Here is a 27282-nt window from a genome sequence, read left to right on the forward strand (position 1 = left end):
TCTCTTGTTTCCAGTTTTGAGTGTTTGGGGTTATTTTGCTGTTCAAATTGGCATCTGCCCATTCCCAGAAGTCTGCAATCTTGGTGTCACTCTGGACCCTCTCGTTCAAGTCGCACATCAAATTCATCACCAGATTTGCTTTCTACGTCCTCAAAACGTCTCTAGAGTCCAGACTATGAAAGCAAATTTTAAGCAATTTTTTGAATTGGTAGTCGGCTGCCTTAACAATCGATTATCTGTTGATCATTAATGGTATTACGTAACAGTTTGAAGCACTGACTTGATCTATGTGTAATGCAAAATCAGAGGAGGCTACATTAGGAGTGAGAAGAACAGATAAAGTAAACACCAAATTCCTTTGAGTTAAATTAAAAAACAGGAAATAATGACTTCATTTTAGTTGCGGAGCTCCAATCTGTGACTTTACCATATCCTTTTGTATTTTTTAAATTAGAAATTGCTTATGTTTGATTAACAACATTTTCTCATACCATTATTTTGTACTTTATTTTGATATTTCTTTTTGATGAGCAAGTATTTGTTGTTTGTAACAAGATTCTCTTGATATATTTGTGCCCATCTGTGATTGTCGGTTAGAACATTTTTAATCAGTAAATTCTTGACGGCCAGTAATCGATAAATGATTAGTCATCAACATCCCTAATCTGGACTCCTCTCTCGGACTGTGTGGCTGACACCCTTATTGATACCTGCATCACCTCCTGTCAGGATTATTGCAGTTGAGTCCTGTCAGATGGTTTAGATAACCGTGATCAAACGTTGGCTTCTTTACAATCTGTCTGCTTGTCTGGCTGCTTGTTCTTCTTGACACGTTGGACTACATTGTAGCAATGTCGCAGCACTGTCATGTGTCGGCAAATACTTTGTCAGCTGTCAGAAATGATGGCCAAAGTCACCAAAGTAAGACCCAAGGATGAAATTAAACAGAATTATCCTTTGTGCATCCTTTCATGGGATTCCAGAAAATCCATTGAATGTAATGGGTTCGCCTAAATCGCTGCGTTTTGCGCATCTTTTGTTGAAAAACAAATCTTTTCTGATTGTTGAAAAACAGGCAAGACTACAGATACCTTAACGTGAGAATACTTTTAAAAGGAACATCAAATAATATCTATGGTTTCTTTGGTTTCTCATATAATCACAAACGTTGTGAATGCACTGTGAGTTGTGTGAGGTGATTGAGACAACTTGCTGGTACAGGAAAAGACTTGATGTCATCTTCTTTTGTGTCCAGTCTTATAAATAGCTCACATAGTTTCATTAGTGTAGTTCATTATTTTACACGTCTGTACAAGTCATTTATTCTAGTGTTTTTAAATCGTGCTTCTGTGCTTGAAAAATAATTTCAACAAATTCTTTAATTGCGGACCTTTGTGTTTGTTAAATGAGTTCATGTAGATGTTTGTAATTGGTTGGAATAAAGTTACACATTTTTAAATATGTAACACATTTTGCATTTGAACCTTATGGTCTGCAGATTTAAACAATGGTGTTGCAAGTGTGCAGAAGTTACAAACATGCTTTGGAGTAAGAGTTCATTTGGTTTTTATTTAAATGTTTTCAGTCACTAAGAAATACATTCACATGAGCCACTTTATTTGGTACACCTGTCAATTATTGCTCAATTCTGACTAGGACTGGGCGATATGGCCTCAAATCAATATCACGATATATTAAGCAACTCACCTCGATAACGATAAATGAACGATAAGTAAAAAATGCTACAGAAAAGTTGCCCGCACACCTCCATTGTAAATGAGTTTGACCTGGAAACGAAACTACGGTGAATCTTAAAAGTGGCTTTTTCGTCGTAATTATGCTTTTACACAAAGGTTTGACTCGTGTTCATTCACAAAATAAGCCGAGGTTGCATTTTGGCAACAGTTACACATGAACATACTGGTAGCCTACACACACAGCCAAACAAGACATAAAACAACTTTTTTTTTGTTTTTAAACACCGAATATACCGACATGGGCAAAATGACGTTGGTTATCGTTGTAAATTTCAGTATCGGTAAATTTTCGGTTTGTCGCCCAGGCCTAATTCTGACTGACATTATCAGAGAGACATCAAGTCAACCATACTTTATATTTATTATGAGGTTGCTCAAACAATCCTCAAATAAATGCCTCCGTGTGGTGGAAATGTTTTCATTCAGATTGATAGAGAATGACAGGGATTTATTGATTTTGGTATTGTCTTCTTCAGTCACATAAACAATTGAGTCTTGCACTTCTGACAAATGAAATGACATTTACACGATGCATTACCTCCCACTGATAGTTTTCTAAGTTTCCCCTCCCCTTGTATATGAAGAAATCAAGTTTCTGTTTCAGTGTGTCCTATTCAGACATGTAGAACGTTTTTTTGTTTTCTTTCATGGCACTTGTAAGAACCACCTCACAATCATGACAGGCTTGCTGAGGCATGCTGGCCAATGTTGTGTCACACTTCTGTTTCTCCGATTTCATGGTAGATTTTTGAGAATTGTTGCATCCATATGTGTATCAGGCATGTTTTTTTTTTTTCCAGACACACTTAACAATACATGAAATTAAAGTGTTTGCAGCATTTTGGCCAACTGTGCAAATTTGTTTTACCATAGCTGCTCCTGTGTAACATAAGCATCTTAATCCAAAGTTGCTGTGGTTTCAGTTAAGACCTTTATTTGCACAATTAACATAATTATGGTTAAAGTCTCCTTTTTGTGCTCCTTCTTTTGCTGGGTTACTGCTGGGATTTAAAAAAAAAAACTTTGCTAAGGAGTGCTGCTGTGCTTTTTCAATCCACTGAAACTACTGCACTGATTCAACTTAATGTTTGATTAAGTATGAGTAAACAACTATGGGTGTAGTGGTTATTTCCTGTGGAGATTGGTAAGAAATCAGCTCGATTAATTGCTTGCTGATTTTAGTATTTGTCAGGACGACTGAGACAAAGTGAGCATTTCCTCTGTAAGCAGAGATTGTACAAGAGGACAGGTCTGATGGTCTGGTCTCTGACACCATAGATGAGAGAACTCAGACATCTTGGAAGGATAATAAGACAAACATAAAAAACACTCGGGAGGTGCGTAAGTATTGTCCTGTCTAGGACCTTTGAGATAGCTATGAGCATTGGGCTGTATACAGTTGAGGAGAGACTGAGGCCCAGCTGCACCAGATGCAGCAGCAGTGTGTTACGAGCCTTTGAAGCTTTATCTGTGGAGGCTGACCTGGCTATTAAAATCACACCCATGTAGGAGCAACTAACTGTCACACCGGTTGATAGAAACAGACAATAAGTAAAGCATTTGTCATAAAGTTCAGACATTTGATTAAGCAAAATGCTTTGTTTGCCACAGAAGCGTTTCATCTGCAGGCTCTGCAGTTCTTCAAATCTGAAATTTAATAGCAGAACAACTTTAGTGAAAATATTTAGTGCACTGAAGGTCCAAACCACAATAATAGCAACCTCTGTGTTTCTGATGGTGATGATGGTAGCATGTTTCAGTGGGTAACACACAGCAACACATCTCTCCAGAGACATCACCAACAGTGTGAGAGGAGAGATCACAGTGTTGAGATTGGCGAGCATGATGAGAACACCACACACAGGATATGTCAGTGTTACTTTCGAAGCAGCCAGTATGTACATTAACTGGCCGTATACCAGCAGTACAGTGTCTGCAAAAAGGAGGTTATACAGAAGAATGTAACGGGAGGTCTCACGAAACACAGATTTACTTCTCAAGGTGAATAACATGGTGCCATTAATGAAAAGAAACACACAACATGGCAGCGTGAACACAGTGGACATCATCACTCTCTCCAGTAGCCCCCATCCAACAGTGACGTTGATCTGAGATTGAGTTGCATTTGACATCTTAAAGAAACACTGTAGACATGTATAATTGTTAAACTCGTGATGTAATCGAACAGCAAAAACAAAAATAAACCTTGTCTAGTCTGTATTCAGAAAACAGTGAAGATATTTTATCTTTAGAGCAGAGACAGCCACTGATACAAAACCTTAATTCATCCACTTCCTTTCTAGCAGCAAAGAGGCCTGGCTTATGTATATGTGAGCAGATCTGGACTGCAGGGTTTGTCTGCCCTCACATATTGATCATGAGGTCTGTCCTCACTTCTTATAATACAACAACATGTCAGCATTGTAAACTTGTTATTCATAGGTGACGCACTCTTTCTACCACCTCCCCCTCAATATCCTGATCCACGTCAGCATATCCATGATGCAGTAGCACCCTCCCAACATGAAATAATTATGCGAAATATACTCTCAGATATACTTGTTCTCTTGTTTCCAGTTTTGAGTGTTTGGGGTTATTTTGCTGTTCAAATTGGCATTTGCCCATTCCCAGAAGTCTGCAATCTTGGTGTCACTCTGGACCCTCTCGTTCAAGTCGCACATCAAGTTCATCACCAGATTTGATCTCTACGTCTCTAGAGTCCAGACTATGAATGCAAATTTTAAGCAATTTTTTTAATTGATAGTTGGCTGCCTTAACAATCGATTATCTGTTGATCATTAATGGTTTCATGTAACAGTTTGAAGCACTGACTTGATCTATGTTTAATGCAAAATCAGAGAAGGCTACATTAGGAGTGGCCATGGCCGCTGTTGCCCCACACTTTGGCCTCGATGCCCTGTTGAAAAAAAATCATCGTACAGCCACAGTGGCCTTTGTGCCCGTGGCCCTGTGCCAATTCTCCGCATTCACCTCTGTGTCAAAGTTTCAGATGCAGCGAGGGGTGAAATTTCGCTGCGCCTCTGATGTGCCTCCGGAAGTAGTATCAGAGCCGCAGTATTGGTGAACCGAACCAGTGTGAATGGATAAGCCTTCGGCGCGGAGCGAGGGTGTGTCGGTCTAATGGTGTTTACTGTCTGATAACTTTACAGATCCTTCACTCAACAAAATATAGATAAATGTCCCACAAAGCAACGTTACATGACAATACAACAGTAACGTAGTAACTGGTCATGTCTTTGGCAACTTATATGAGGAAAAAAATACCGCAGTTATTCGTGGAGAAGTGTCTGTCCGACCGAGTCCTCGTCACATTTCTGCCCGAAAAACAGCGTCTGTCCCCGGCAAAAAACTTTAACTCACCAACTTTTTGTCGCGGTGAAAAAAGTCACTGCGATGGTCAGACCTCCTGACCGAGACTTCAGTGAACTTTCCGCCATAAACAGCCTCCCTCCCTGCAAGTGGTAGAGTCAGACAGCGTCCAGTTTACTGATGGCGATTATGTAATTAAGAGAAAAATGTAATTTTGTCATTTTCCAGGATGTTTGGTGGGTCAGTATCCTATCACAACACATTATAACACCATCATATGATTATAAACAGTCAGCAGGTACATGTTTAGATGAACAGGAGGACACCGGGGGAAACACGTTGAAAAAAACACGTCATCATCTTGACGTGTACCGTCATGCCTCTTTTGGAGCCGCGGCGCTGGCTTTCTGTGTGAATTATACTCTGGTTCATCTTTTTGCCGGAGCTGCTCGGCTCTGTGTGAACAACCATCGGCGGAGAATTGGCGAACCGCCGCTGCGCCGATAATGCGGCGTCTCTGTGTGAAAAGGGCTACTGTCTCTCTCTCTCTCTCTCTCTCACACACACACACTCTGTTTCTAAATCTTTTGTAAGATGTAATTTGAAAAAAAAAGTTTTTCAATGTACTATTAACTTGATATTTATATAAGATTTAATACATAATATGTATTGCTTATTGCTTTCAAGTAGTAATTCCTTTGTGAGATGTACTTAAAAAAACAGTTTTCTAATATAACATTTACTTGATATTGGTATTGAAAAAAGTTTTAATACATAATCCATGTCTTATTATAAATTAGGATGTTGTGGATTCAATCTGAAAGGTAAAACCATCAAATTTTACTCAATGGCCTTGGTGCCCCTAAAAACAACCCTGGCGTAGTGGCTATTTTCTGTGGAGATTGGTAAGAAATCAACTCGATTCATTGCTTGCTGATTTTAGTATTTGTCAGGACGACTGAGACAAAGTGAGCATTTCCTCTGTAAGCAGAGATTGTACAAGAGGACAGGTCTGATGGTCTGGTCTCTGACACCATAGATGAGAGAACTCAGACATCTTGGAAGGATAATAAGACAAACATAAAAAACATTCTGGAGGGGCAGAAGTATTGTCAGGTCTAGGACCTTTGAGATAGCTATGAGCATTGGGCTGTATACAGTTGAGGAGAGACTGAGGCCCAGCTGCACCAGATGCAGCAGCAGTGTGTTACGAGCCTTTGAAGCTTTATCTGTGGAGGCTGACCTGGCTATCAAAATCACACCCATATAGGAGCAACTAACTGTCACACCGGTTGATAGAAACAGACAATAAGTAAAGTATTTGTCATAAAGTTCAGACATTTGATTAAGCAACATTCTCTCTTGGCCACAGAAGCGTTTCATCTGCAGGCTCTGCAGTTCTTCAAATCTGAAATTTGATAGCAAAATAACTCTAGTGAAAATATTTAGTGCACTGAAGGTCCAAACCACAATAATAGCAACCTCTGTGTTTCTGATGGTGATGATGGTAGCATGTTTCAGTGGGTAACACACAGCAACACATCTCTCCAGAGACATCACCAACAGTGTGAGAGGAGAGATCACAGTGTTGAGATTGGCGAGCATGATGAGAACACCACACACAGGATATGTCAGTGTTACTTTCGAAGCAGCCAGTATGTACATTAACTGGCCGTATACCAGCAGTACAGTGTCTGCAAAAAGGAGGTTATACAGAAGAATGTAACGGGAGGTCTCACGAAACACAGATTTACTCCTCAAGGTGAATAACATGGTGCCATTAATGAAAAGAAACACACAACATGGCAGCGTGAACACAGTGGACATCATCACTCTCTCCAGTAGCCCCCATCCAACAGTGACGTTGATCTGAGATTGAGTTGCACTTGACATCTTAAAGAAACACTGTAGACATGTATAATTGTTAAACTCTTGATGTAATCGAACAGCAAAAACAAAAATAAACCTTGTCTAGTCTGTATTCAGAAAACAGTGAAGATATTTTATCTTTAGAGCAGAGAAAGCCACTGATACAAAACCTTAATTCATCCACTTACTTTCTGGCAGCAAAGAGGCCTGGCTTATGTATATGTGAACAGATCTGGACTGCAGGGTTTGCCTGCCCTCACATATTGATCATGAGGTCTGTCCTCACTTCTTATAATACAACAACATGTCAGCATTGTAAACTTATTATTCATAGGTGACGCACTCTTTCTACCACCACCCCGTCAATATCCTGATCCACGTCAGCATATCCATGATGCAGTAGCACCCTCCCAACATGAAATAATTATGTGAAATATGGTCTCAGATATTCTTGTTCTCTTGTTCCCAATTTTGAGTGTCTGGAGTTATTTTGCTGTTCAAATTGGCATCTGCCCATTCCCAGAAGTCTGCAATCTTGGTGTCACTCTGGACCCTCTCGTTCAAGTCGCACATTAAATTCATCACCAGATTTGCTTTCTACGTCCTCAAAACTTCTCTAGACTCCAGACTATGAAAGCAAATTTTAAGCAATCTTTTGAATTGGTAGTCGGCTGCCTTAACAATCGATTATCTGTTGATCATTAATGGTATTATGTAACAGTTTGAAGCACTGACTTGATCTATGTGTAATGCAAAATCAGAGGAGGCTACATTAGGAGTGAGAAGAACAGATAAAGTAAACGCCAAATTACTTCGAGATAAATTAAAAAACAGGAAATAATGACTTCATTTTAGTTGTGGAGCTCCAATCTGTGACTTTACCATATCCTTTTGTATTTTTTAAATTAGACATTGCTCATACCATTATTTTGTACTTTATTTTGATTTTTTTAATAAGCAAGTATTTGTAACAAGATTCTCTTGATATATTTTTGCCCATCTGTGATTGTCGGTTAGAACATTTTTAATCAGTAAATTCTTGACAGTGAGTAATCGATAAATGATTAGTCATCAACATCCCTACTCTGGACTCCACTCTCAGACTGTGTGGCTGACACCCTTATTGATACCTGCATCACCTCCTGTCAGTGTTATTGCAGTCGAGTCCTGTCAGATGGTTTAGATAACCGTGATCAAACGTTGGCTTCTTTACAATCTGTCTGCTTGTCTGGCTGCTTGTTCTTCTTGACACGTTAATTGCGGACCTTTGTGTTTGTTAAATGAGTTTATGTAGATGTTTGTAATTGGTTGGAATAAAGTCACACATTTTTAGATATGTAACACATTTTGCATTTGAACCTTTTGGTCTGCAGATTTAAACAATGGTGTTGCAAGTGTGCATAAGTTACAAACATGCTTTGGAGTAAGAGTTAATTTGGTTTTTATTGAAATGTTTTCAGGCACTTAGAAATACATTCACATGAGCCACTTAATTTGGTACACCTGTTAATTATTGCTCAGTTCTGACTGACATTATCAGAGAGATGTCAAGTCAACCATACTTTACATTAATTATGAGGTTGTAGTTTACAGTGATAATGAAGTGGATGGCATCATACTTCATTATCATTTCCAACCTCTAATTCCAGGTTTCTAACAAAGACTGTCTCTCTTGCAAGAATTTCAGAAACAATCCTCAAATAAATGCCTCCGTGTGGTGAAAATGTTTTCATTCAGATTGATAGAGAATGACAGGGATTTATTGACTTTGGTATTGTCTTCTTCAGTCACATAAACAATTGAGTCTTGCATTTCTAACAAATGAAATGACATTTACACGATGCATTACGTCCCATTCATAGTTTTCTAAGTTTCCCCTCCCCTTGTATATGAAGAAATCAAGTTTCTGTTTGTGTGTCCTCTTTAGACATGTAGAAGGTTTTTTTGTTTTTTTTCATGGCATTTGTAAGAACCACCTCGCAATCATGACAGGCTTGCTGAGGCATGCTGGCCAATGTTGTGCCACACTTCTGTTTTTTTGATTTCATGGTAGTTTTTTGAGAATTGTTGCATCCATATGTGTATCAGGCGTGTTTTTCTTTTTTCAGACTCACTTAACAGTACATGAAATTAAAGTGTTTGCAGCATATTGGCCAACTGTGCAAATGTGTTTTACCATAGCTGCTCCTGTGTAACATAAACATCTTAATCCAAAGTTGTTGTGGATTCAGTTAATACCTTTATTTGCACAATTAACATAATTATGGTTAAAGTCTCCTTTTTGTGCTCCTTTTGCTGGGTTACTGCTGGATTAAAAAAAAACTTTGCTAAGGAGTGCTGCTGTGCTTTTTTCGATCCACTGAAACTACCGCACTGATTCAACTTAATGTTTGATTAAGTATGAGTAAACAACTATGGGTGAAGTGGCTATTTTCTGTGGAGATTGGTAAGAAATCAACTTGATTCATTGCGTGAGATTTGAAACAAAGGCGATGGTTACACCACCATTGGCCTCATATGCACTTTGATTGCACACAAGATGAATTTGGAGGGAAAGTGACCTACTGTTTCAGAAAGGTAGCTGTGCTACCATGAGGCATCCTCCTCTAAAGTTATGAATGGAAGATATCACGAGACACACGTATCTTATGATATAGCGAGGTTATTAACCATAAGTCTCCAACATGTCGCTCATAAGATTATGTCACCCAGAATATGTATATATGGATGTGTTTGTGGAGGTTAGTAAAATGGGCTAGGTTACTGGCAAGTTCTGCTTCTCACTTGGTACCACCAAGATACCATCACTCACTGAGGAACCTGTGAAGAGCTTGGAAAAGGTGTTCAACTGCAGCCTGAGAGACGCAGCCTCCATACAAGCGACCAACCAAGACCTGGAGACCTGGCTAGCCGTGGTGGACAAGTCTGGCCTCCCTGGCAAATTCAAGGCCTGGATTTACCAGCATGGTATTCTCCCTCAGATCCTCTGGCCCCTCTTGGTCTATGAAGTCCCCATTTCAACTGTGGAAGGCTTTGAGATGAGGATCAGCAGGTTTCTGCGCAGGTGGCTGGGACTGCCGCGAAGCCTGAGCAGCATCGCTCTGTACGGGCAGAACAACAAGCTGAAGCTCCCCATCAGCAGCCTGAGCGAGGAGTTCATGGTGACGCGGTCCAGGGAGCTGCTACAATATCGGGAGTCAAGTGACCCAAAGGTTGCCCAGGCTGGGATCGAAGTCAGGACGGGGCGGAAGTTGATAACTGCTGAGGCTGTGGACGTCGCAGAGGCAAGGCTACGGCAAAGGGTACCGGTGGGCACACTGGCACAGGGAAGAACACCTCGCTACGAAAAGGCGCAGGGGACAGAGAGGAGGTCGCTGATCAGGTGTTGAGGAGAAGGTGTTGAGGAGAAGCGAGCCAGCCAGATGGTGGGAATGCGGCAACAGGGAGCCTGGACGAGATGGGAGCAAGCTGCAGAGCGCAAGGTTACATGGACCGAGCTGTGGAAAGCTGAACCCCATCGGATTAAATTCTTGATCCAGGCGGTCTACGACGAGTCCATCCAACCTCTTTATCTCGGGGAAGGTGGAGACACCAGCTTGCCCCCTCTGCCAGAGGAGAGGAACCTTGGAGCACATCCTAAGCTGCTGCACAAAAGCCCTGGGCGAAGGGCACTACCGCTGGCGACATGACCAGGTCGTGAAAGCCATAGCGGATTCCATCTGCAGTGGGATCAGCCACAGCAAGAGCCTTCGCCCAGTAAAGAACACCATCGCTTTTATCAGAGCTGGGGAGAAGTCTACAGCAGCTGCCCGAAACACTCTGGCTGCCTCTGGCTTGTTGGCAACGGCACGCGATTGGGAGCTGACAGTTGATCTGGGGAAGCAGCTGAAGTTCCCCGAAGCTGTCGCCAAGACAACGTTAAGACCAGACATTGTTCTTACCTCAGTAGCCTCCAAGCAGGTAATTCTCTTGGAGCTCACTGTGCCTTGGGAGGACCGTATGGAGGAGGCCAATGAGAGAAAGAGGGCAAAGTACTCGGAGCTAGTGGAGGAGTGCCGGAGCAATGGTTGGCGGGCAAGATGCCAACCCATTGAAGTGGGATGCCGGGGATTTGTGGGCCAATCCCTCTGCAGGTCCTACAAAATGCTGAGCATCAAAGGGGCCAGCCAGCGAAGGGCCATCAAGTTGGCCACTGATGCAGCAGAAGTGGCGTCGAGGTGGCTGTGGATCAGGAGGGGAGAGGCGTGGCATGTAGGGTAGCGCTGCCTGGACACAAGCTGGGGCTTGATCAACCCCAGCTGGGTCGCAGCTGGGTCGCATGACAATGACGTAATTTATCTGTATGTGGCTATGTAAGAATAATAACAAATATGTAAATGTAAATACTGTTTTAGCACCATAACAATTGATACAAACCCCTTTTTTAAGGCCATTCAGGTACTGGTTCGGAACCAGTGCCTACTCTGGAACCAGTTCTATATCATATTGAGACTATCTCTCCACCTAGCTACATTTTCCATATGTACTGTATGTCGCAAAATAAGAGTGTGACAATATATGTATATGAAATACACACTACCCTATATCTGAAATGATAAATAAATTAAAAAAAGAAGGTGGAAATGGCAAAAGGTCACCCAAGTGCAGGCTGGGGTGTGCGTGTGCCTGTAGGAGCTGGGCAGGAATAATAATAATGAGAAACTTTATTTCTGTCGCAGCTTTGTGAATGTTTGTCTTGCCTCGGCAGCCAGACCATGACAGCCCGTAAGGACCCTGCCTCCTGCATGAATTGCTTTATCATGCCAGTGCAAGTCACATCAGGGAGGCAAGGTGCCCCTTGTTTAAAGGGAAAGGCCTGCCATTTCCACTCCAGTAGCTCAGCAAGCTAAGTGTCCCAAGAAGAGCTAAATGAGCTATGCTCGCAATGACGGCCAGGGTCACAGGCAGTTACTGAAGCTTGCCTTTAAAGACAAAGTTTACGTTTCTGCCGTAAATGAGTCCTCCCCCTCTGAGATGGAGGAAATCTTGATGGCCCCATGTACCCTCACGGAAAAGACAGGTGCATGGATGCAGCCTTTGGGCCTCTGAGGTGAGAAAGGACTCAGAATCCTAAACTGCCTGGTAGATTGGCTGATATGGGCCCGGACAGGAGACCAGGGTCACTACCATGTAGCCAAACTCTTAGAGCATAATCAGGGCCTAGGTCTTCACCTCAACCATGAGAAGAGAAGCTGGTACCATGTCAGGTTACACATTTGCTGGGCATGGTTATAGACCCGGGGCTACCACAGTGGCTCTGACCCTCAAGAAACAAGAGACTTTCAGGGCCTGTCTAGCACACTTTTGCTAGACACTGTTTGTCACCTGGAAATGGTGCCTATGGCTCTTGGGCGGCAGTAGTCTAAATAGTTCCATTGGCCCTTCTTTACATGCGCCCAGTACAGAGATGCCTCCTCAGCCATAGGCCCCACCAACAGGTGCGGCTGCAGGCCAAAGTGTGAGTCACCTACATGTTACATCTGGTGCTCCACTGGTGAGACACTCAAGAAATCATGCCAGGAGGAGCAGGCTGGGTCCGGTGGCCAGTCGTCGACTGGTGTCGTCCAACATGTCCCTGGTAGGCTGGGCCGCACAAAGGCAAAGGGATATTGGGCAGTTGGGATAGCCTGCTTGAGACTGCTTCATAACCAGTTAAAAGTTGTTTGTAGTACATTTAAATTCCACTAACAAAACAATGCTTTCATTTATGTATAACTTCTGTGCTAAGACTCACGTGTCACTATTAAACACACTGTCAGACAAATTTAATTAATGTAGCAAACAAAGCTGTACACCTTGCAGGCCTCTTTTGAGGACTTAATTTTGAAAAGACTAAAGGCAGGTCTAGCACAAACAAAGTCTTAGATATATTTCTTCTGTCAACAAAGGGCCGTAGCCTCCAGCAGAAAATAATTGCTAATACCAAAAAAACAGAAAATATCCTTCACATGTCAACAGATTGCAGCCAAGCACAGCTTCATAGAACCACAAGCTGGCTGTTAAAACCTACATGCTGCTCTTGTGTTCTTTTTCCTTCTATCACAGTACTGTAATAATACTAATTATTATTATAATTTTATTACACGGCTCTATTGAATGCTGCTCTCTGATTGGTCCATCGCTGTGTTCTACGGTCCGTTATTTCTGTATAATGACCGTCGTCAAGTATAACAGACCGGCGCTCTGATCCGCCCTGGCAACATATAGCAACATACGCAAGACAGCACCGCTGTCCAGCTCCTCTCTCAGGCCGGCCTTGAAAGTGAAAGTGAAAATGAAAACTTTACCGCCCAATCATTGCCGCTGCTGAATCATTGTGGTTGATTATTTATTATTTATTTCACTAGTAAGGCTGTGTAATAAGCGGGATAATGTATAGTTAGTTGGTTGTTATGGAGAAATAAACCCCTTCAGGTTGTATGGAACCCCTCCGCTTCCCGTCGGGGTTCCATACAACCTGTCGGGGTTTATTTCTCCATAACAACCTCCGAACTATACATTATCCCTTACATAATTAGAATTAGAATTAGAATTGTGATTAACTCATAGAAAACATAAAACAATAGTATTTTACATGATACAGTACATTGGACAACATCAACATTAAATGTGAAAAAAATTCAGTCACATTACAACAATACCAATGCAATACTGGGGGAACTGGACCGATTTTTTTATTGTCATTTTTACTGTATACTGACACAAAGCATGTTGTGTCATAGAGATATACTGGCAAATGTTATACAAACATACTTCCATGCATTCATACATGCATATATAAATGTAATGTCAGTACATTTGATTACTTGAATACAAGTACTGTACTTGAGTACAATTTTAAGGAACTTTTATTTTACTTGTAACTTGTATTTTATTATTTCCATTTTCTGCTACCACTCCATTACACTCAGGAAGCCAATATTGTACTTTTTACTCAAATACATTTATTTGATAACTTTAGTTAGTTACTTTGCTGCTTACATGCAGCATCAGAGCCAAAACCATTTTTCAAATAATTTATCTGCAACCTTATAATGAAAAAAAAACCCAGATAGTTTAGGTTGAATTTACTTTTACTTATATTTTTGATACTAAGTACACTTACTGCCATAATGTTACAAGATAAATACATTTAATATGTTTCCCCTGCATAGATGACTTAGGTGGGCTGACCAGGTATATTTGGCGACCCAAATACTTGTACATACTTATTCCACAATTTTACATTTGTATTACATTTGTATAACTCACTGAGGAAAGCTCGCAGACAAACAGAAATAGTAACTGATGTGACATTATACATGAACTAACTAATCATCACTTTTGTAAATGGTAGGCTGCATAAACACAGATTATTATTGTTATTGTTATTATTAATATCATTATTATTATTATTATTGTCATTTTGAATATGTAGTAAAAGTTGGGTGTGTATTGAAAAGCATTCACGTGAAATTGTTACTGGCTCTTGTTTCGGAAAAGTGAGCATCTCCATCGACAGCAAAGATTTTGCATGAGGGCAGGCCTGATGGTTTGATCCCTGAGCCCATAGATGAGAGCACTCAGACATCTTGGTAAGATATTCAGGCACACAAAGCATACATTGTAAACCCGCATGAGGGCTAATCTCCCCACTGTTCTTGCGATGGCTACCATGATGGTGGTGTTCAAGGTGGAGGTAAGAATCAGGCTCAGCTGAATCAGGTGAAGCAGAAGTGTTTGAAGAGCCTTTCTAGCTGAGGCTTTGTCTGTTGAGGCAGACCTGGCTACCAGCGCTACACCAATGTAAGAGGCAAAGATTACAACACCAACTGACAGAAAGAGAATGCTGGCATACGCTTCTTCAAAATCATCAAAGATTGGTGCAAAAAACATTGCTTCCTTACTGCAAAAGTCATTCATATGCAGATCAGGGGAGCTTGTTGTAAACACATATAACAGCATAAAAACTCGAATCAGGATGTGAATAAAACTGAAGGCCCACACCAGAGCAATGATGATGCTCATGCTTCTCATGGTAAAGATGGTAGCATGCCTCAGTGGATAGCACACAGCCACAAATCTCTCAAGTGACATCACAGCCAAGGTGAGAGGGGAGATGGTGACAGTGAAAACTGAGAGCAGAATGAGGGTACCACATGCATAATATGAAATTTTTATCCGTAAAGAAGACAGAAAGTAGAGCACAAGGTTCGATACCAGTGCAGCAGTGTCTGCGAAGAGCAGGTTGAACAGCAGGATGTAACGGGATGTCTCACAAAACACCTGCTTAGACCTCAGGGTGAACAGCAAAACACTGTTAATGTAGAAGAAAGAGCAGCTTGATCCCACAGATAACGTGCCAAACAACATTATCTCATGTGATTCTAGATACTGAAAATAGGTGGTGACATTGGCCTTAGGCTGCAACACAGACAACATTACAGAAGGATATGTGAAGAAAAAAAGACTATTGGCTTGTTGTACCAGTAAACTGCAACACATACAAAGTAAAGTTCATCATGTCAAAGAAGCTCAAAATTATTCATCAAAGTTGAACAGTCAAGTCAGCAAGTTAGAGGACGTTTGTTTGCACAGAGAGCAGAAGTGGTGTGCTGCTGGTGTTTCCCTCAACACAAGGTATATATGCTTTGTCCTCAGTTCAGTCCCACATGATATCATTACATCAGCATGGTGTTCAGATTAGAAATTTGCAATGTAACTCTTTACCACTGTCTTTTTCACACTTGCCCCCGTCAAGGTCATCTTTATTATACAGTAGGGGGCAATTTGCTTCATCACCAGCAGTACTTAAATCATTACACTAAACTGCAGACAAACTATTTACTCAAAAACAAGAAAACATACTGTTATAATGCCGTAAAATTGCACAGTGTTTTTCTCCACATTCTGTTGATAATATCAGTTCATGTTTGAATGTTTTATAGGTCCAATTTGTATGAAAAGGAGATTTTTGAGTTTTATTCCCAACTCATCAAATACTGACGCTTTGGGGTGGTGACGGACCCGACCTACCATTCCAAACCATCAGTATTTGACGAGTTGTTAATGACACTCAAAAATGTACTTTTCTTAAGAATCGGACCTTTAAAGGAATAGTTCACTCTAAAACAAAATTCAGTCATTATCGACTCACCCACATGCTGATGAGAAGTCCGGTGTAGTTTCTTATTCCTCAAAGTGCAGCTGGAGACCTGCGGGGCTACTCTCCAGCAACAATAATCCATATAACGAGCGTAAGTGGCGCCCCAGAGGAAAAAGTCCATAAAACTACACAAAAACTTTGTAATATTCCTCCATACTGCTCGTCCGCTGCAATCCAAGTGTCCTGAAGTGGCGACATCCAGAGTTTACTCGAAACAACGTCATTTAGTAAATTTTTCTAGCCTAAACAGTCACTATGCTATATCTGCCTGGAGGCACGCTCCGCGTTCACGCGAGTCTCCCTCACAGTGTTTGCACTACGGAAGCTGCGCCGGACAAGATGAACGAGACTCGCGATAGATACACACCGGTATTTACATCCTGCTGTGAGCGACCGAGCGACACACAAACACAAGAGGGATCTGCTGCACTACTGATTTGAAACCTTGAAACTCTGCGAAGAGCAGGTTGAACAGCAGGATGCAACGTGATGTCTCACAAAACACCTGCTAAGACCTCAGGGTGAACAGCAAAACACTGTTAATGTAGAAGAAAGAGCAGCTTGATCCCACAGATAACGTGCCAAACAACATTATCTCATGTGATTCTAGATACTGAAAATAGGTGGTGACATTGGCCTTAGGCTGCAACACAGACAACATTACAGAAGGATATGAGAAGAAAAAAAGACTATTGGCTTGTTGTACCAGTAAACTGCAACACATACAAAGTAAAGTTCATCATGTCAAAGAAGCTCAAAATTATTCATCAAAGTTGAACAGTCAAGTCAGCAAGTTAGAGGACGTTTGTTTGCACAGAGAGCAGAAGTGGTGTGCTGCTGGTGTTTCCCTCAACACAAGGTATATATGCTTTGTCCTCAGTTCAGTCCCACATGATATCATTACATCAGCATGGTGTTCAGATTAGAAATTTGCAATGTAACTCTTTACCACTGTCTTTTTCACACTTGCCCCCGTCAAGGTCATCTTTATTATACAGTAGGGGGCAATTTGCTTCATCACCAGCAGTACTTAAATCATTACACTAAACTGCAGACAAACTATTTACTCAAAAACAAGAAAACATACTGTTATAATGCCGTAAAATTGCACAGTGTTTTTCTCCACATTCTGTTGATAATATCAGTTCATGTTTGAATGTTTTATAGGTCCAATTTGTATGAAAAGGAGATTTTTGAGTTTTATTCCCAACTCATCAAATACTGACGCTTTGGGGTGGTGACGGACCCGACCTACCATTCCAAACCATCAGTATTTGACGAGTTGTTAATGACACTCAAAAATGTACTTTTCTTAAGAATCGGACCTTTAAAGGAATAGTTCACTCTAAAACAAAATTCAGTCATTATCGACTCACCCACATGCTGATGAGAAGTCCGGTGTAGTTTCTTATTCCTCAAAGTGCAGCTGGAGACCTGCGGGGCTACTCTCCAGCAACAATAATCCATATAACGAGCGTAAGTGGCGCCCCAGAGGAAAAAGTCCATAAAACTACACAAAAACTTTGTAATATTCCTCCATACTGCTCGTCCGCTGCAATCCAAGTGTCCTGAAGTGGCGACATCCAGAGTTTACTCGAAACAACGTCATTTAGTAAATTTTTCTAGCCTAAACAGTCACTATGCTATATCTGCCTGGAGGCACGCTCCGCGTTCACGCGAGTCTCCCTCACAGTGTTTGCACTACGGAAGCTGCGCCGGACAAGATGAACGAGACTCGCGATAGATACACACCGGTATTTACATCCTGCTGTGAGCGACCGAGCGACACACAAACACAAGAGGGATCTGCTGCACTACTGATTTGAAACCTTGAAACTCTGCGAAGAGCAGGTTGAACAGCAGGATGCAACGTGATGTCTCACAAAACACCTGCTAAGACCTCAGGGTGAACAGCAAAACACTGTTAATGTAGAAGAAAGAGCAGCTTGATCCCACAGATAACGTGCCAAACAACATTATCTCATGTGATTCTAGATACTGAAAATAGGTGGTGACATTGGCCTTAGGCTGCAACACAGACAACATTACAGAAGGATATGAGAAGAAAAAAAGACTCTATTGGCTTTTTGTACCAGTAAACTGCAACACATACAAAGTAAAGTTCATCATGTCACCACAAACACCTGTTGAGTTCAGAATGACGAATAATTTGAACTTCTTTTATATAACATAATATATAATAATTATTTTTAAATAATTATATATAATGCCCGCCCCATTTTCTCCCACTGCTTACAAGGTCAAGGTCATCTTTATGATCCCTGACTGGTGATCCAGTCAGCCTTGATTTTCATGTAAGATTTTGTGGCAGACAGAATAGTAAAGTGAAATTGTGGTTTATAGGGAACCAATCTAACCGCCGATGGTACAGATGATGGGACGAGAGTACTGGCAGCTTATGTGAAGTGCCGATACACAAAAAAAAAGCCAGTCGGGCCAAAGTTTGTGAAAGAGCAAAATGTAAAAGTGCTGGTCCACTCCAAACACTAGCCCCATTCACACTTCCCTTTGAGTGCGGGGATCCTGCGCCAATTCTCCGCATCTTCCTCTGTGTGAAAGTCTCAGATGCGGCGAGGGGGGAAATTTTGCTGCGCCTCTGCTGCGCCTCTGGAGGTAGTATCAGAGGCGCAGTATTGACGAACCGAACCAGTGTGAATGGATAAGCCGGCGGCGAGGAGTTAGGGCGTGTCGATCTGACAGTCTAATAACTAAACAGATCTTTCACTCAACAAAATAAAGAGAAATGTCCCACAAAGCAACGTTACAGGACCAAACAACAGTAACGTAGTAACTGGTGCTGTCTTTGGCAACTTTTATGAGGAAAAAAATACTGCAGTTTTACATGGAGAAGTGTCTGTCCCCCTGTCTGTCTGTCCTACCGACTCTGTGTCACATTTCTGCCTGAAAAACAGCGTCTGTCCACGGCAAAATACTTACCATGTCACGACTTCAGTAAAACAGCATCCCTCCCCGCGAGTGAGAGAGTCAGACAGCGTCCTGTTTACTGATGGCAATTAAGTAATTTAGAGCGAAAAAAACGTAACTTTGTCACCAGGATGTTTGGTGGGTCAGGATCTCAATGACAACACATTATAACACCATCCATATGATTATAAACAGTCAGTGGCTTCATGTCTACATTAACAGGAGGACACCGGGGTAAACGCGTTGAAAAAAAACACACAGACACCATTATCATGACGCGTATTGCCATCATCATGACGCGTACCGTCATGCCTCTTTTTGATCTGTGTGAACAAACAACGGCTGAGAATTGGCGAACCGCCGCTGCGGCGATAATGTGAAAAGGGCTACTGGCAGGGACCCATCAGTGTTTGAATCAATTGGTTCTGCATCTCAGCAGATTATATCTGCAACAAGGTGAAAGCAATTTAAACTCACAGAGCAATGGGTGACAAGGGTCAGCCAGGATTGACTGTGCTTTCTTCGACGTGGCCCAAATAATGCAGTGCGTCTATACCTAAAATTCAAGTCATTGCTAGGCTGGGAAATGGCTAGTTGAAAATTTCAAGAAAAAAATGTAATGTGTTGTGTGTGGAGGACCAGGAGGGACATCTTCTGCTCAGCTACTCAAAGCTGTCAGGCTCTGGAGGTGTCTGGTGCAGAGCCAGAACTCCTGGAGGAATAAACATACAAGACATACAAACGCTAAGCATTAATTCTTGTTTGTCAGTTTTAATTGTGTTTTCTGCTGTTATTTATGACTTTGTTGTGCTGAAAACCCAAGTCTGCACAGGGTCTTTTATTTTGAAAATGTACCAAATGTTCTGTTTCCGTTTTTCCATTACATCTGCCTGCCTGGCTCTACTTGTTTTGACTTGCCACTGCTTGAGGTGTGTCTTAAACCAATGATGTGCTTGTCCTGATCCCGTTGTACTTTTGAAGACTCACCACTTACAAAGTGGCTTGCTAATGTTTAATTTATTATAACTTCTTCACATTAAAAGCCCCCCATTATTTAGTCATTTAAAAACTTTTACTATGAATGGTGTGTTTTCACCAGCAGTAACTAAACATGATTCAGTTTCAGTTAGAAGCTACAAAAGTATTGAGAGCTGAACACACTGACTTTTAAAAACCTCTTTCTTCCAGGTGTCCTGCACAGACATGAGGTGAATATAAATTTTTGGGGGGAGACGGTTATTGTTACAGGTTGGCTGCAGTAGTGAGACGTCACCGCAGCCCGCTTAGAGACAGGCTGGCCACGACTTGGCCCTACTCCGGAGCAGGTCCATCACTAGTGCTGCGAAAGTTAAGCTGGTGTAGCAAAAGGAAATCAGCGCAGCTCGGTTTGACTCGGTGCGGCCAAAAGTGCTAGTGGAAAAACAACGTTATACTCCCATGCATGGGGTGGGAGGTCACCCTCCAACGGCATATGTCATTCCTGTGTCTGACCTCCTGCTTGGCTCAATCTGCTCTTTGCTGCTTGATGCGGCTATTGTCTGCTTCTCTCAAAAATAAACCTAGCGAGTCTTCTCCGCAGAGCAGAGTGGAGAGCAGCTTCTGGAATACTTCTGAAACGCGCTGTTGCGGGTATGGTGGAACCACAAGCATCGAAGACAATGGACATGCTCTGTTGTTATGAATATTATACTCCATTTCTGCCATCAGATCTCCCTAAATCCTCCACACTGGTCCTTTAAACACATGTACTTGATTGACAGGTGCCTCAGCAAAACCATTTATTTTTCTTCCGTAAAGGCCAAATTTGGATATGATATCTGATGGCCATGTGTTGTTCCTCCACCAGTCTTAAAAATGGTATGCTACTATATAGCTGTAGAATGTCTAGATTTCTACATTAGGTTTTATTTTATTCTGCTAACATCTGATACCCAAAACAAAACAGAAAACTGAGATGCAAGATAGTAAAAGTAAAACTTTGGTGAACTAGAAATAATGAGGAGTGTTTCTGTTGTTATGGAAATATTGTTTTTAGTTTGGTGAAATACTCTGAGGTACCACAGAGAGAAATCCCCACATCTCAACCAATCCCCTGATAACTCATTTAGAGGCATTAAACATTCAGACCTGTACATGTAAATGTTCTCATTAAATATTGATATAATTAATGCCTCCTGTGTTTGTCTTTCAGTAATCTCAGTGGAAAGGGGATGATGTGTACCTGTGTGGAGACAGTATGGCAAAGTTCAACAAGCATAAACAAGTCCAAAGTTAATAGAGAAAACTTCCATCGTCATGTCTGTCCTACGAAAGTTAACTTGAATCTTAAATGTCTGAACTCGTAAATAAGCATGACCGTGATTAACTTTTTTATATTATGTAAATAATGTTTCACATTTCAAGCTGTCCTTCATTAAACTATTGTTGAAAAATAAAAACTGTCCTCTAAGCCCTAAGTAAGGCTTGGACAGAGACAAACATGTGCTGCGTCTGTCTTAGACTGGTCATCATCTGTTTGCCAGCCCAACGCACTGTAGTGCCAAATTCGGTAAACTTTACAAAGTAATGAAAGCATAGCATGTGTTATTTGGAGTAAGTAGGGTACAGTGTTTATGAATATAACAGTGGCTGCATAGTTTTTTTGCCTGATAATCCCTTAGATATACAACAAAACAATATCACAAAGTCATAGAGGCTCTTCTGAGCTGTTCCGCCTTCAAGTCAGAACCAGCAAGAACGGGCTTACCCAAGAAAATGAGACACACCAAGGTCTTCTAATCCTTGGCTTACTTTGTTTTTTTCTTCATTGTTCTACACATTTGCACCACTGATCTGGATTTGTGAGTAGTGAGACTTATAGTGATGTGTATCTATATGCAATTTTATGACATACACTTAGTACATGCATTATCATACCCCAACAATCTCTCGTAACCTTTGTTTATTTTGTTTTGTTACAAAAGTGCACCATTTCCCACTGAACTGCTAATTATGTGCCACAATCCCTCTTAGTAAGTAGTAAAGGTCTGTGTAGGATTTATTGGCATCTGGCGTTGATGTACACTCCTGGTCTCACCCTCTCCCACAGTGACCACTAAAAACGCAAAAGGCCTTCTAGTGTCAGTGTTCGGTTTGTGGATTTATTTTCACACCTGTAATGTACTTCAGATCTCTCTTATTTGACTGCTGAGTGGAGGGAAAATGCACTTTACTCAATGAACGTACGAATAACGCGATTCACATGAGGCGTAATCTTTCTTTGTGAATACAGATAGCTTGTTAGCCTTAGCTAGGTTGGTAGCTTCCTGTTAGGTGGGCTTGGTTAATGAGCTAGGCTCACTTCAGCTCCAACCACCCTCCACCACTTTGCCCATTTTGATTAGCTGGGAGTTAGGTGGTGTCAGGCACTGCCAAGATGGCGACGGCTGCTACCACCAACTTTGAGCTTCATTTTGGCTCTAAAGAAACCTGTGGGTGACGTGAGGTGGCTCTGTCCACTATTTTTACAAAAACACAATTATTTTGTGTATTTTACATTTCTGCCCTTAAATCCACCTGCTCATGGGTGAAACTGTTACAATACAGCTGTAACAGTTATTTGGACTAGCATTTTTTTGTATCATTCATATCAAACGAACATGAATAAATGCACATTTTAATTAAAAAAAAGATAATTTAATGACTCCTACTAAAGCACTGACCCCTGCCATATTACCTCTAATCTTCTTACAAAATATCTACAACTGCAACTGAGTGTTGAAACCACTGATATAAAGGTGTAGATCCTCTAATGGCCAGTGGGCACTTTAATCAATCAAAACATCCTTTGAATAATATCTTGAAATACATAATAAAAAAATTAAAGGGAAGGTGTAGGTGTCTGTAGTTGATTTCACTTCTGCCCATGTGTCTTTTCCCCCAAGTTTAGAATCGCTGGTCTTCATGTTCTGGGACATGTTTCTTTAATTGACCAGAGCCCTTTCCTAAATCTCAGTGTGACTGTTGTTGCTGCAATGTTGTTTTTCAGCTTCTGAAAACACTCTGAGGTGATAAATCCCTCCCATCTGACCTAGTCTCCTGATAACTCATTTAGACACATTAAATATTCAAACCCTAACTCATTAATGCTTTCAGTAAATATTGACATGATTAATGATTCCTGTGGGTGTTTATCAGGACTCTTCTTGGAGACATGACGACGTATCTCTGTGGAGACAAATGATGGACAAAGTTTACCAAGTTAATCAAGTCCAAAGTAAATAGAGAAAACTTAACTTCAGTCTTCAATATAAGAACATAACACCTTTTTGTTCAAAATTGTACACCAAGCTGCACTTGACCAGATTTTCATAAAAAATAAAGTGGTACAACACGACATTCGGTATATTTTACACAGTAAAACATGGGTTTTTTATTGAAGCCTTTATCTAACCAGGCTTGTCCCACTGAGATCAAGGATCTCTTTAACAAGGGAGACCTAGCTTATCTTGAGCTGGTCCAGACCATGTCCCAGAAAACTTAAAAGCTTTCATTCCCAGTTCAGTTTTGAATTTTGGAAAACAACAAATTAGGAACAGTTTATACTACACATCTTCATAATCGATCTCGGTGTGAAAGATAGACTCAACCAATTGCTGTTTCACACCAAAAGAACAACAGGACTTGTTTCAATACTAAAATCTTAGAAATACCTTTAGCTCGGGACGGTGGTTAGCTCAGTTGGTAGAGCAGGGGTCCCTGTACAGAAGTCCTCTCCTCGCTGCAGCAGCCCAGGGTTCGGGTCCAACCTCTGGTCCTTTGCTGCGTGTCGTCCCCCCTCGCTCTCATCCCATTTCCTTTCACCTCTCTGAGCTGTCCTGTAAAAATAAAGCCATAAAGGGCAAAAAAATAGATACTAAAAAAAAAAAAGAAATACCTTCAGCTTATCGCTACATGCTGAATATACGCCTTTAAGAAGCTTCAGCCGCTGAATCAACATTTTGTGCCAAAACTGCTGGGAGGTCTGGGGGTACGCCACAGCAGAATTGCACCCTCCATTATTACATAATGGTTTTCCACTTTTTTGATATGTTTGAAAGTAATGAAATAGAGAGGCAGTGACATCGATTGTACTTAACAAGTCTTGCTACTACTAGTAGTCCTCCTGTTGCTGGGGTACAGAAAAACCGCTGTGACAAACCATATGTATAACTGCAAAACACCATACTAGAGACAGTAGTAATAATAATGGCAATTTATTAATATTAGTTTTGACTATGATTACATTTTCTAATTATTATTTCAGACAATGGTATGTGGTTGCCTGTTGTAGCATGGCAATATATTAGGGAGTACATTGAGCATATTTAAATACATATTATAATTACAGCTATACTACAGCTATACTTGAGGAACATTGTTCCTGAATACCCTGGGTTCTGCCTGTGAGATAGTTTGAAATTGCTCTAATACACATGAAATATTTAAGTGAAAAATTGTTGGCTTGTGAAGAGTTTTGGGAGGCCACAGAGAAACATTTGTTTGGCTTCAAAGAGCCTCTGGCAAGCTGACGGATGAGATCTATTCAACCTCAATAATCTTATGCTTGGACAGATGAAGGAACACTTTCGGGAACTCCTAAACCCGATCACACCCTTACTAAGGAAGCTGAGTTGGAAGAAATGGGGGAATGGTAGCCAGTCTCTCAGAAATAGGTCAGTGAGGCAGTCAAAAAGCTCCTTGCTAAGGTTATATGATCATTAGTGCACAGTGGAGAGGTCTTCATACGGTGTGGCAGTTAGGGGCCTTAGTTCTGAGGAAGCCTCTTGCATGAGAGGTGAAATGTCTTTAAGAAACTGAAGTCCAGTTGTCTACGATACAGCACTTAGATTTACAATGACCTGGATGACTGAGAACCTTCATCAACACCCACCATACTGATAACTCTCACCATCCTGGAAAAGGATGTTCACAGACTGTTCAAGAGACAGAACCCTTGCAAAGGGCTGCCTTGTGTTCAACCACCTCAAAGCCATAACTGACCTGCTCCTGGATGCCCTGCAGTTCAACTTTGTGTGTAGAAAGGAGCTAGTTTAGCTGGTTCAGCATGGGATTTGGATGCCTTCTGGATTATATTCTGTGGAGCTATTCCAGCTCAGAGCCCTGACACACCAGTCCAACAGTCGGCCGCTGAGCCATCAGTGTGCATCTGTGGCCCTAGTAGTTGCGGTATGTCCTTTGGACAATCGGCCATTTAGACCAACTGAGCATGTTGGATCAGGGCGGAGCCAGATGGTTCGATCGATCGATCGATCTATCTATCTATCTATCTATCGATCTATCGATCTATCTATCTATCTATCGATCTATCTATCTATCTATCTATCGATCTATCTATCGACAATTATACTTTATTTATCTTTACTGGACATTTAACAAAGTAGGCTTACAATGCATTACACATTTGTTTTATTAACTGTTTTATTTACTAAGCCTCTCTTTATCTCCAGGAAGTAAACGAACAAGGAAACGAACAAAAACGAACCAGGAAAAGAACAAAAAAAACCTAACTACTAGCTTCCTCATTATTTCTCAAAGTTGGGCAAAGGCTGTTCTCTTCTGACGTGATTGTGTCACATGGATTTGTTGTGAGGACAGAGATCATAAAAAATCGGGAGGTCTGGGAAACCATGCAGAACAGCTCTGCCTATTCGTGGCATCCAACCTGCTACCTCTCTGCACAGAGTAGTATGTTTGTGGATGTGCTTTGATTTTGCTCCAAAGACCAGTCTTCATTGTTTTACCAATATAAACTGGACAGAATTAATTGTGCTTTTATGCTCCATAAGTAAGTATCGCTTGAAGATGTCATATACAGATCAGTCTCAGATGAACGTCACTGTTGGAGTGCAGTATCAGGGGTTACTGGGATTACTGTTTTTTTCCACTGTGACTATGGTGTTATGTTGTGCATTCCTCTTTATCAATGGAACTTTAATTTTCACCTTGAGGAGTAAATCTGTGTTTTGTGAGACCTCCCGTTACATTCTTCTGTATAACCTCCTTTTTGCAGACACTGTACTGATGGCACTGAGTCAGTTACTGTTCATACTGGCTGCTTGTGGAATTACACTGACATATCCTGTCTGTGGTGTCCTTACCTTGTTCTCCAATCTCACAAGTGAAATCTCTCCTCTCACACTGGTGGTGATGTCTCTGGAAAGATATGTAGCTGTGTGTTACCCACTGAGGCATGCTACCATCATCACCATCAGAAACACAGGGATGGCTATCAGTGTGGTTTGGACCTTCAGTTCACTAAATGTCTTCACTCGACTTCTTCTGCTGATACATTTTCCATTTGAGGACCTGCAGATGAAAGATTTCTGTTCTAAAGTAGCTATGTTTCCTGGGCCAATGTCTGATCTTTATGATAAAGCCTACACTTGTTTCTTGTTTGTGTTAGCTAGTGTGGCAGTCATTTCCTCCTATATTGCCGTGATGGTAGCAGCCAGGTCAGCCTCCGAAGACAAAGCTTCAGCCTGTAAGGCTCGTAACACACTGCTGCTGCATCTGGTGCAGCTGGGCCTCGGTCTCTCCTCAACTATACATAACCCAATTCTCAAAGCTACCTCAAAAAATGCAACAGGGTCAGAACATAGGTATATCCAGGTTATTTTGTATGTGTGTGTTTCGCTCCTCCCCAGATGTTTGAGTTCTCTCGTTTATGGCATAAGAGATCCAACCATCCGACCGGTCCTCATGTACCATCTCTGCTGTCGAATGAAACGATCACCCATCTCAGCAAAGGCTAAGAAATGAAGCTTTGTCAAGTCTTCAGGGAGCCTTTTTTAGTGGCTGTTGTGTTTGAGCAAGACAGACTCAGTTTCATGACAAGAACATTGATCGTTTGTTTAACAACTACTGTTTGAAATTCCCTGAGGCTGCATTCAGCTCATATACTGCAAATCATTGTGTGTGGTAATCAGTTTTAATTTATCACATTTTTATAGTTCAGTATAGACAGAATTATTATTTTTTAAGCTGTTTTGCTACACCAAACAGGTTTATGTTTCAGTTTACATTTTTTATGATTAAAGGAAACAACAACACGAAAGAAGCACTTATATCGTCAAAGAACATAAAATTTAAGTTATTGGTAATACTTTATTCGAAGGGGTGTGCATAAGACTGACGCAACACCTGTCATGAACATAG

At 41.2% G+C, this 27282-nt stretch overlaps 5 protein-coding genes across 5 annotated transcripts in view; 2 read left to right on the forward strand and 3 right to left on the reverse strand.

Moving 5' to 3' along the window:
- nup98 (nucleoporin 98 and 96 precursor) overlaps positions 1-27282 on the forward strand; it is a 159687-nt gene that overhangs the window by 73580 nt on the left and 58825 nt on the right. The window lies entirely within an intron of this gene.
- On the reverse strand, positions 2936-3889 carry LOC311269005 (odorant receptor 131-2-like; the record flags this gene model as incomplete). The annotated part of the gene is made up of 1 exon (XM_084372987.1): positions 2936-3889. One exon carries the CDS (start codon positions 3887-3889, stop codon positions 2936-2938), a length of 954 nt encoding a protein of 317 aa, XP_084229113.1.
- LOC311269006 (odorant receptor 131-2-like) lies at positions 6027-6980 on the reverse strand (the record flags this gene model as incomplete). Its single annotated transcript, XM_084372988.1, has 1 exon — positions 6027-6980. One exon carries the CDS (start codon positions 6978-6980, stop codon positions 6027-6029), a length of 954 nt encoding a protein of 317 aa, XP_084229114.1.
- LOC311269007 (odorant receptor 131-2-like) lies at positions 14454-15545 on the reverse strand (the record flags this gene model as incomplete). Its single annotated transcript, XM_084372989.1, has 1 exon — positions 14454-15545. Exon 1 carries the CDS (start codon positions 15477-15479, stop codon positions 14454-14456), a length of 1026 nt encoding a protein of 341 aa, XP_084229115.1. The 5' UTR covers positions 15480-15545.
- On the forward strand, positions 26275-26886 carry LOC311269008 (odorant receptor 131-2-like; the record flags this gene model as incomplete). Its single annotated transcript, XM_084372990.1, has 1 exon — positions 26275-26886. One exon carries the CDS (start codon positions 26275-26277, stop codon positions 26884-26886), a length of 612 nt encoding a protein of 203 aa, XP_084229116.1.

This window comes from Pagrus pagrus (assembly GCF_965226575.1).
Source record: "Pagrus pagrus genome assembly, chromosome: 14".
NCBI lineage: Eukaryota > Metazoa > Chordata > Actinopteri > Spariformes > Sparidae > Pagrus > Pagrus pagrus.